Source organism: Felis catus, chromosome B3 (assembly GCF_018350175.1).
Source record: "Felis catus isolate Fca126 chromosome B3, F.catus_Fca126_mat1.0, whole genome shotgun sequence".
Lineage (NCBI taxonomy): Eukaryota > Metazoa > Chordata > Mammalia > Carnivora > Felidae > Felis > Felis catus.
The window spans coordinates 67,169,506-67,181,607 of record NC_058373.1 but is presented as its reverse complement, the minus strand read 5'-3'; the positions used below and the strand labels follow the sequence as shown (position 1 = coordinate 67,181,607).

Genomic DNA, 12,102 nt, shown 5'->3' with positions numbered 1-12,102 from the left:
CCTGACACAGTTCACACTTCTACCAGCAACAGCTTGCTTTGCACTTGGAGATCCACTTTTCCCCCCGATGGGTTCTGTTCTTCCCACAGAACCATAGTAAAATGTGGTTCTAGTAATCACGACTCTGTTGCTCTAGGAATGGCATATGATCTAGACCTATCCAGTCAAATAAAATCATCAACAATGACTGGTTCATAGATGATACAAGTCAGGCCACTGAGTGGCAATGAAATATAACTGGATAACTACATTTTCCTTTGAGTTATTTAAAAATACTGAAGCTTTTCCTACTAGATTTGAACCAGAAAAAATGTAACCAGGAGCCATTTTCTGAATATAAGAGTCTAGTCAAAGGATGGAATCAATAGAAAATAGAGGCAAGAGATGGAAACAGGGGGGAAAAGATATTGATTACATAATTTGTGTCTTGTACTTAGTCTACTTGAAGCCAAACTTATCTTTAGGTTATTGTCAATAAATTCTCTTTTTCTTAAAGGAACTCTCATGCATTGTTGGTGGAAATGCACACTGGTACAGCCATTGTGGAACACAGTATGGGCGTCCCTCAAAAAGTTAAAAATAGAACTACCATATGATCAAGTAATCCCACTAGAGGGTATTTACACAGACAATACAAAAACACTAATTCAAAAAGATATATTGCACCCCTATGTTTATTGTAGCATTATTTACAATAGTCAAATTAGGGAAGCAGCTCAACTGTCCATCAATAGATGAATGGATAAAGAAGATGTGATATATATATATACACATATAAATGTGATTATAGTTTATATATATTATTATATATTAATAATTATATGTATATACTATAGGTTATATATAAATAATGGAATATTATTCAGCCATAAAAAAGAATGAAATCTTGCCACTTGCAATAACATGGTGGATCTAGAGAGGATAATGCTAAGTGAAATAAGTCAGAGAAAGACAAATACCATATGGTTTCACTCATATCTGGAATTTAAGAAACCAAAACAAATGAGCAAAGCACAAAAGAGACAAACCATAAAACAGACTCTCAACTATAGAAAACAAACGTGATTACCAGAGGAGAAGTGGGTGGGTGGGGGGGGGGGGATGGGTAAAAAAGAAGAGAATTAAAAGTACACATTGTGGTGAGCACTGAGCAATGTATAGAATTGTTGAATCACTATACTGTACACCTAAAACTAATACAACACTATAAGTTAACTATACTGATAGTAAAATTTTTAAAAATTAACAAGGAAAAGAATATATAATATGTAAAAAAAACCCAAAATTCTTTTTCTTGAAAACAGTTTGAATATGACTTATAATCAAAATAAATCTAACCAACACAAAGAGTAAAGTGGCAATTGATGTTTCTAAAAATATAAAGTTAAAATCTAGTTTAAAAAATCATTCACTTATTTACAAACCTTTATCAACAGTAAATATTTGGCTTAAAAAACAAACGGCAGTTATTCATTTATTATTATATTCAAATTATAATACAAGCTTCCATTAAGGAATTTAAGGTCATCAACACCAAGATAAAGTGAGAAAACAAATATGAGAGAAGAAAAGTAGCAAGGATTAGAAGAGGAAGACTGAATATGCAGTTTAAGAAAGAATATTAAATGAATCCCATTAGAAAAAAAATTAACACAGATTTCTGGCTAAAGAGAGTCCATTAAAATGACAACAAAGAGGGGCGCCTGGGTGGCGCAGTCGGTTAAGCGTCCGACTTCAGCCAGGTCACGATCTCGCGGTCCGTGAGTTCGAGCCCCGCGTCGGGCTCTGGGCTGATGGCTCAGAGCCTGGAGCCTGTTTCCGATTCTGTGTCTCCCTCTCTCTCTGCCCCTCCCCCGTTCATGCTCTGTCTCTCTCTGTCCCAAAAATAAATAAACGTTGAAAAAAAAAATTAAAAAAAAATGACAACAAAGATACAACATCTAGAAAACAAAATGTGGGGCAGGCAGGGGTAGACATCAAAGGATTTCAGTACATTTCCTGAGTCAACAGATGAAGATGGAACAACGGCTGATACGTCAGCAGCAGAAGCTATAACCTACTATTTGCGTAGCAGAGAAGAAAACCAAGGAAGAGAACAAATTAGGCTACATTATCCTGAACTCCAGGTATAACAAGTATGAGATATGGGGCTGGAAAAACTCTAAAGTCAAAAATGTTCACAGTCAGCTTTCCTCCTGCCTAATTCTCAGATATGAATAAGCAACCAAGACATTTAAGAAAAGACTACAACATGAAAGAGAAGGAAATAGAAAAAAGACCTTAAAGGAAACATTAATATTTTAGGAAACAATGCTTAAAATCACTAGTTTGTATTTTAAGAGGGATATAAGAATGTTACATCTATAGAAGGAGAAATAAATTGTTATAAAAAAGAAACAATCAACAAGTGAAGTTATTGATCACCAAAAATACAACTGTTAAGAAAGGAGGGCATTTAAAAAGGAAATCTCACATCATGTACAACAAAAAGATAGAAAGATACAAAATAATGTGAGAAAAGACAAGAGATATGAAGATTCAAACTAGGAGGTCTAACGTCCGATCACTGAGAATACCACAAAAAGGGAATAGAGAAAACCAAGGGAGCCAATTATCAAACAAAGGAAGAGGATTTCTCAGAGCCATCCTCAAGCTACACTTCCGTTGGCTCTGCTATTTGTGTGTGTGTGTCAGATCTGACATTTGGATGTTTTTTCCATACAAAACAAAAAGCCATAGCAACTCTAGGTCTTACATCCACACACCCTTCTCTACTGGAGAAAGTGTTTATCTCCTGCCAACCATCCATCATCCTAGGCTTCATTCATTCTATTGGGTACACATAAGTTAACAAAACCATCCCTGATGCAATCACTATAGTCAGGAGAATGCCATGTTGTGACTGGCTTTCACCTGGATTAATACCATCCCTGAACCATCATTAAGAGAAAGAGGACAGAGATATGCTGCTACTCAATAGGAAGCTGCAGAACGGATGCAGGAAAAGCAACCTTCAATATCCAATGCATTGTTGTGACATTTCAGTACACCAACCATAAAGACACAATCATAAAAGTTAACAGAGAGGAAAAATAAGTCAGCTAAAAAGAACAAAAATCACATCAGCATCAAATTTTTCATCAGCAAAATGCTAGTGAACCATGGAGCAATGCCTTGAATGGTTTGAGGAAAAATTACTTTTCAATCTAAAATTTTAAATTCATCCAATGTATACATCAAATGTGAGGGCAGAATAGGAACTTTTTCAAAATGTATGGATTTGAAAGTACCTTCCTTATGGAAGTTTCTTAAAGATGGACTAAAAAGAAGGAATAGCCAAGACAGAGGAAGATATCAGAAACAGTAAGAAGTGGCTCCAAACCACTAGAGAAAGAAAGAATAAGTTAATCCTTAAATACACTCTTTATAGGGATATGATGTTTACACATATCCTTCAGTAACTATTACATTTCTTTTTTTTTTAATTTTTTTAATGTTTATTTATTTTTTTGAGACAGAGACAGAGCATGAACAGGGGAGGGTCAGAGAGAGAAAGGGAGACACAGAATCCAAAACAGGCTCCAGGCTCTGAGCGGTCGGCACAGAGCTGGCCAGCCGTGGGGCTCGAACTCATGGAGTGTGAGACCATAACCTGAGCCGAAGTCGGACGCTCAACCGACTGAGCCACCCAGGCGCCCCTATTACATTTCTTACGTGACTTACAAAGAAAACCCACAGAATTTAAAAATCACTGTATTTCCAGGAAATAATATAGGTTATCTATATACCAAATTAATATATATTCCAAAAATATATATATACCAAAAAATATATATACCAAATTAATCCAGGTGAAAACCAAGGTGACGTTTTAATACTAACGAAATTCTAAAGAATAAAAAAAAGGCTAGTTATGTGAAAATCAGGTTATCTTGTAAACAGCTTGAGATATACATATGTATCTACCTGCCATAATCACCCAGTAATCTATGAGATATAAAAGCTTATTACATTTAAATTGGTTTTCATAACTTCTACAAAGTAGGAAACTTACTCTGTCATTTCTCCCAAGTCGTTGCTACTTCTTTTCAGCAATTAGTTAAGCACTTTGCAAAAAGAAACAACTCCTACTCAAAAATTAGCTCTAATATTTTGAGGTAAAAAAAGAGCTACAAAACAAAAGATTGACTTACATGGGAAAGTCACAAAACTGCAACCTGTTATAAATAAATGCTTAAAATGAAAATGAATCTAAATGCTTCCAATGCTCCATTAATATTCAAAGGATTAAGAAATGCAATCCCATCTTTTTCTTAGAATGAGTGAACACTAACCTGAAGAATTATAGCTCTTCTAGATCCGTTTTTTCCCATAATTACTCAATTATTCATTAGAATATGTAAGACCTCTATTGGAATTTTTACACCAGTGTTTCACAAATGGATTTAACTATAAAAGCCTAGCTATACAATCTCTTCCATAAAAGCAATATATTTCTAATATTTATGTCCTTAAAATATCCTATAGTAAAATTAATATTTCTATACAGAAAGAGAAGGAACTATTTCGTCCCCGACAACTTGATAACATCTCTTTCAACTATAGTTATAATTATCATGTACGAACTTCCAAAGCAGTTGTCAAGATTTAACATTAGCATTAATTTATGTCATAACTGACGGTTACTATAAAGATAATGGCAAAGCATCCATTTCTCCAAAGACAGCATGGATCAAAAGGGAAATTTCTTCTTAATTACTACTAATCTGCCCATTTTTAATTAAATTGATCAGTAATTTATTATCTTTCCCTTTCTTGGAAGGCTGTTATTATCACACAGCTTCCCCAAAGTTATCAGTTATCAGTGATTTTTAGGCAATCCAATTACTTCTGGTGTAAGTCCCACCATTTTGTAAAACTTGTTTGTGCTAAAAACTTAATACCCAATTTCTCTGTACCTTAAAAAAGAAATTTTAAAAATGCAGAATTTGCACTCAATATTTCACACTTGAAAGTGAGCAGTTTCAAGATCTTATTTGTACAGAAAGACAATTAAAAGTGGAACTTTTATGCCTTTCCCCCTTGTTTGATAATCAAAATAGTTGTTATTAGTATGTATCTTCCCAGAGGAAAGAAATGAGGTCCTTGTAATTTCCTTTGAAAAATATCTACTTCTTACACTATCCATAACTAAACAATAAATTACGGCATTATTCCAAGTGTTTTTCTTATCAGTTTCTTTTCTAAAGGTAAATACAAATGAAAATATCTGACATACAAAATAAGAAATACTTAATTCAAGCAAACTTTAAAAGAATTTAAGTGCTTCATGTGTTTTTTCTGAATCAAAACCCTTAATTGATATTAAGCTTTGATCAGCATCAAATTTAAAATATAACACTGAAGTAGCAAATTTTCATGATACTGGTTCATAATATAACTTCTCAGAAGCTGAACGTTCTGTGAAAAATGAGAAAATGAAATGCAATGTTTCTTGATAGAAGGGACAGAAATCTTCCTTCCCTTTGTGACAATACGCTAAGACAAGCAGGAAATATCAGCTTACACTCTATTTCATTAGATATGCCTTGTATGAATTGACTACAGCTGATTAAAAAAATTCATATTAAGAATACAGAATGTATTCAAATAGTTAACTATCAATGCGAATGAAAAGATAATGGCTTAGTATAAAATAATCTCCATTAATTAACACTTACTGGATAAGTTTCTACTACATTTATAAGGCCCACATTTTCTCTCCTAAATTTCCTATTTAGAAAAATTAACAGTGAATGCAAAATGGCTGCCAAACTCTTATGTACAGGGACTTAAGAATTTAATTTGCATCTCTCTTACTAGATTTAAGCAAGGTTCAGTCTTTTAGGTCTATTTAAATTTCACCATACTAGAAAGGTCTTGCTTGAGCACCCCCTCATCACTCCTTACCACTCTGTTTCCTTCGTCTTCATAGTACTCTTCAGCACCAAGCATATGATTTGCTTGTTTGTCTATTATCTGTCTGCTCCCACTGCAAAGTAAGCTCCAACAGAACAGGGCTTTGTCTGATCTCTTCATTGTGCTATCCCCAGTGCCTAGAACTATATACCGTGCACATAGTAGCATTCAATAAGTATTTGTTAAAAAAAAAAATGATTAAAAGGTCATCAGCTCCAAAATCCTAAGGAAAAACTTAATTAAAGACATTTGACAACCATGAATGCCAAACTATACCAAAAGTTTTATTTTTAAATAGTATTTAAAATAAAGGCATAGTAAGTTTTCTTTTCTATCCAAAAAGACTAAATATCTTGTCAAAGAATAGCTGGGTTACTAACAGTTGTTAATTATTACTACATTATTCAGTTAATGTAATTGGTTCCTGTGCATACCTTAACAAGTTTCAAAAGCTCATAGAGATCTTCAACCTCATCACCTTCACGTTCGGTATACACTGGTCCCGTATCCACACTCCTTCCTCTTATGGTACGGCGGTAGAGGGGAAGAGCCATCGCTTCTGCATACAGATCGACGGCGTGATGACCCACTGTCTGATACATGTAGCTATCCAGTTCATCTGACCCCACTGCAACAATGAAAGTGGAAATAATCAGTAAAACCGAGTGAAAAAGAAAGTGGATTTGAAAGTCCATCTGGGTTACTGCTTGGAGACTTACTACAGTATATCTCTCTGCATTAATGAAGTGAAATAAAGTGGAAGAGTGGCATATTTGTCCACAGTTGCATCCAGTTCACATCAGCTCTAGTCATCTCTACTACTAATTACAGATACATATAAATTTTTAAAACTATATACAATAAATGTTTAAAGAGAAGAGTAATATAGCCAATAAATTTTGATTAGTTTATTCAATTAAAGATTTTATTACATAAATGTTTTTCAAATCATTCAAGGTTATTTACAGAGTCATCTGGAGTTGTAGGAAAAAACCTTCCTTAACTAAGTAGCTACTTGGTTAACAAGTGACAAATATTTGTAAAAATAAATTACATGCTCTTGATATATTTTATATTCAGTACTTCAACAAGACAAACAAAAATATATAAATTAAGCAGCAGTCCAAGATAGCTGCAAAAGAAGACCCTGAACTTACCTCCTTCCACAGAAATACCAAAACTACAGCTACATATGGCATAATTCCCACTGAATTCTAGCTGAATAGCTCCCTCCACAACAAGGAATAAAAGGGCCACATCAAAATGTGTGACAAAAGCAGAGACTCAATCTTGCCCAAAACCCCAGCAGTGACCCACAACAGAAAGGGATCTCACAATACTGAAATCTCTCCCTGAGGAGGGAGGGGTTTGTGCCCCACACCGGACACCCCAAAACTGTAAAACCTGCACTTGAAAGACAAGGACCCTAAAACATCTGGCTTTGAAAACCAATGGGGCACACACCCAGGGGGTCTAAAGGACTATGGAGATTTGAGATATTCCTTTTCAGGAGCTTGTGCATAGACTCACTCCTCCCAGGACCCAGCACAAAGACAGCAGTTTGAGAGATGACTGGGTCATACGTGAAGATTTATTTGCTAATATATAATTGTCTGCTGAAGGGGCAGAGGCAAGTTGGGACTTTCTTTGGAGATGGAAGTGCTGGTAAGCAACATTTTCCCTCTCCTTCTTTCCACATTGCTAGCGCTGGTGACAAGTGCAGGTGCCTCACCTCCAATACTTTTCCCCCACGTGGCAAAAGTTATAGGCATGCCCTACCCTCAGCACTCTTTCCTTGCTAAATCCACAGGTGAGCCCCACCTCTAGCACTCTTTTCCTGCATTGCTAAATCTGTGGGCATGTCCCACCCCAGTGCTCCTCCCATACCTTGCTAAAGCCATGGGTATGTTCTGCACCCAGCACTCTTCCCCTGCATCACTAAAACCATGGACATCACCCTCAGTGCTCTCCTGCAGCCTCACTCAAGTTGGCCACCAAGCACAGTCCACACAACAGACACTCCTCGATCACTTGAACCTAGTAGCCAGAGGGGCTTCTGTTTCTAAGCCCCACAGGACTAGCTCTATGGAGGCTACCACACCTACAGCACTGAACAGACAGGAGACTGAAACTCCTCCCATCTGCTTTGCAAAAGGCCCATATGCTTGTCCTGGAGCTTCAACCTGAGGGACAGGCTTCATGTTAGTCACATACCTAAAGATTACAGAGGTGCCCTCAGAAACCACAGGCAAGAAGTTACATCTTTGAGCCCTCCCTTGGCCTTGTTACAGCTCACTGATACCTCTCAGAAAGAAGCCCAGGTTTTTGTAACTCATGCCCAAAGGACACTTTCATCAAATCTCAAAGTCTAACAGCAGAGTTTACACTTGTGGTCCCACCGAAATGTATATATTTGCATTCTTTAAAAACTGCTGCCTCAGGATCTGGCTTTCAATCCACCTGAAACTAGTTCTTAACTGAGATCACTCCCTTTGTAACACTGATAGGTCTTGGAACACCTTCCACACTGGGGACCTAACAAGAATAAATCAGTCTACTTAGGCAATCACAAAAGTTCAAGAGACAACCAGGAGCTAAAGCAAGGTTGAACAACAAGGTTCATCTACAGAAGGCCACTCCCATCAAGACTAGAAGAGACAGCTGTTTCATTTAATATTTAGAAACAAACACAGAGAGTAAAGCAAAATGAGGAAACAGAGGAATATGTTCCAAATGAAAGAATAAGACAAAACCTCGGAAAACACCTTACTGAAATAGAGTTAAATAATTTAACTGATAAAGAGTTCAAAGTAGTATTCACAAAGATGTTCACTGAATTCAAGAGAAGAATGGATGAGCACAGTGAGAACTTCAACAATGAGGCAGAAAATATAAGAAAGTAACAAACAGAAGTCACACAGCTGAAAAATACAATAACTGAATTGAAAAAGTCACTGCAGGATTCAATAGCAGACTAAATGAAGCAGAAAAAGGATTAGTGAGCTGGCAGACAAAGCAATGGAACTCACCCAGAAAGATCAGATCAAAAAAGAAACAAAAATTAAGTGAAGATAGCTAAAGTGACCTAGGAGACAAGATCAAGAATAATAGCATTCACATTATTGGGGTCTTGGAAGGAGAAGAGAAAGAGAGAAAGAGGTAGAAAACTCACTGACGAAATAATAGCTAAAAACGTCCCTAACCTGAGGAAACAGACATACAGGTCCAGAAAGCAAAGAGAATTACAAATAAGATGAATCCAGAGAGATCCATAGCAAGACCCATTATAATTAAAATACCAAAAGCTAAAGATAGAGAATATTAAAAGCAGCAAGAAAAAAACTGATAGTTACATACAAGGGAACCCCCGCCCCATAAGACTATCAGCTGATTTTTCAGCAGAAACTTTGAGGGCCAGAGGGAGTATCATAACATACTCAAAGTGCTGAAAAGAAAAAAACTTCCAGCCAAGAAAAATCTACCCAGCAAAATTATCATTCAGAATTGAAAAAGAAATAAAATATTTTTCAGAAAAGAAAAGCTTAGGGAGTTTATCACCATTAAACTGGCCTTACAAGAAATTTCAAACGGATTTCTCTAGGCTGTAAAAAAAAAAAAAAAAAAGCATATATCTAATAACTAGAAAACATATGAAAGTAAAAATCTAATGGATTAAAGAAAATATATGGTAAAGGTAGTGAATTAACCACTTATAAAATCAGTTTATAGGTTAAAGGACAAAAGTAGAAAAATTTACTATAATTATAATTAAGGGATATACAAAATTAAAAATGTATAATATAATATTAAAAACATAATGAGGTGCCTGGGTGGCTCAGTCGATTAAGATGAAACTTAAGCTGAAACCTGACTTGGTTTTGGCTCAGGTCATGATCTCTCTGTTCATAGGTTCGAGCCCTGACTCCACGCTGACAATGAAAAGCCTGTTTGGGATTCTCTCTCTCTGCCCCTCCGCCATTCACACTCACTCTCTCTCTCCCCCTCTCTCTCTTAAAAACAAAAAAAGAAAAAACTTTTAACACATACAGTGTGGGGGAGGGAATGTAGCTTTTAAAATGCATTCAAATTAAAGTTGTTATCTATTTAAAACAGACTGCTATATATGAAATGTTATGTATATATAAACCTCACAGCAACCAACAACCAAAAATCTATAATAGATACACAAAAGATAATGAGAAAGGAATCTAAATCCAACATCAAAAAAAAAGGCATTAAACCACAAGGGAAGACAGCAAGAAAAGAAGAAAGGAACAGAAAGAAATTACAAAAAAGATAGGAAACTTAACAAATGGCAATAAGTAATATACCTGTCAATAATTAATTTCAGTGTAAATGGACCAAATTCTCCAAACAAAAGACAAAGAGTGGCTAAATGGATTAAACAAACAAACAAACACAAGACTCAACTATATGTTGCCTAAAAGAGATTCACTTTAGCACTAAGGACACACACAGAATAAAAGTGAAGGAATAGAAAAGATACTCCATGCAAATGGAAAAAGAAAAGTGGTACTGTTATACTTTAAAACAAAGACTATAACAAAAGACAAGGGCATTATATAATGATAAACGCATCAATCAAAAAAGATGACATAAAATTTGTAAATATTTATGTACCCAACATAGCAGCACCTAAATGTATAAATATTGCCAGATCAAATATTACCAGACCTAAAAGAAGAAATTAACAGCAATACAATAGTAGAGAACCTTAATCATCATGTAAGTAAGAACCACTTACATCAATAAATAGATCACCCAGACAGAAAAATCAACAAAGAAACATCAGCCTTAAATGACACATCAGACCAGATGGACTTGGTAGATTTATACAGAATATCCCATCCAAAAGCAGAATACACATTCTTCTCAAGTGTTTGCGACCATTCTCCGGGATAGATCACATATTAGGCCACAAAAAAATAATAAATTTAAGAAGGCTGAAATAATAGCAATCATTTTCTCCAACCACAATGTTGTGAAAACTAGAAATCAAATACAAGAAGAAAACTGGAAAATTCAGCAGTATGTGGAGATTAAACAGCATGCTATTGAACTAATGGGTCAATAAAGAAATCAAAGGCAAAGTAAAAAAGAATACCTTGAGACAAATGGAAATGGGAATACAACAATCCAACACCTATGGGATACAGTAAAAGCAGTTTTAAAGGGTAGTTCAAAGCAATGCAGGTTTACCTCAAGAAACAAGAAAAATCTCAAACAATCTACTTTAACACCTCAAGAACAAGAGAAAGAATAAACAAAGCCAAAAATTAGCAGAAATAAGGAAACAACAAAGAGTAGAGCAGAAATAAAATAGAGACTCAAAAGACAAAAGAGAAGATCAATGAAATTAAGAGCTGGTTCTTGGAAATGATAAACAAAATTGACAAAGATTTTGACTAGATCCAGCAAAAAATTAAGAGGACTTCAAATAAATAACATCAGAAGTGAAAGAGGACATGCTACAACTGACACCACAGAAACACAAAGGATCATAAGAGTTACTAAAAGCAATTATATGACAACAAATTTGGCAATGTAGAAGAAATGGATAAATTTTTAGAAACATACAATCTTCCAAGACTAACTCCTTAAGAAATAGAAAATCTAAATAGACTGATTACTAGTAAAGAGATTGAATCAGTAATCAAAAATCTTCCAACAAACAAATCAAGTGGGATTTACTCCAGGGTAATAAGATGGTTCACATCTGCAAATCAATTAACATGATGCACCATATTAACAAATGAAGGATAAAAATCATATGATCACCTCAATACATGCAGAAAAAGCATTAGAAAAATTTGGCATCCATTTATAATAAAAATTCTCAACAAAGTGAGCATAGAGGGAAGTGCCTCAACACAATAAAGGCAATATATGACAAGCCCACAGCTAACATCATATTCCATAGTGAGAAGTTCAAAGCTTTTCCTCTAAGATCAGAATAAGACAATGACATTCACTCTCGTCACTTTTATTCAACATAGTACTAGAAGCTCTAGTCACAGCAATGAAGCAAGAAAAAAAAAGCATCCACATTAGGAAGAAGTAAAACTGTCACTATTTGCAGATAACATGATACTTTATATAGTAACCCTACAGACTCCACCAAAA

General features: G+C 35.1%; 1 protein-coding gene across 5 annotated transcripts in view; it reads right to left on the bottom strand.

Annotated features, from left to right (window-relative positions):
• Positions 1 to 12,102, bottom strand: part of DPH6 (diphthamine biosynthesis 6) — a 336,135-nt gene that overhangs the window by 310,938 nt on the left and 13,095 nt on the right. For all 5 annotated transcript variants that reach the window (XM_003987294.6, XM_006932657.5, XR_006599355.1 and 2 more), the window contains exon 3: positions 6,393 to 6,586. In XM_003987294.6, the coding sequence (XP_003987343.1) occupies positions 6,393 to 6,586 (194 nt within the window). The remainder of the gene's footprint in view (positions 1 to 6,392; positions 6,587 to 12,102) is intronic.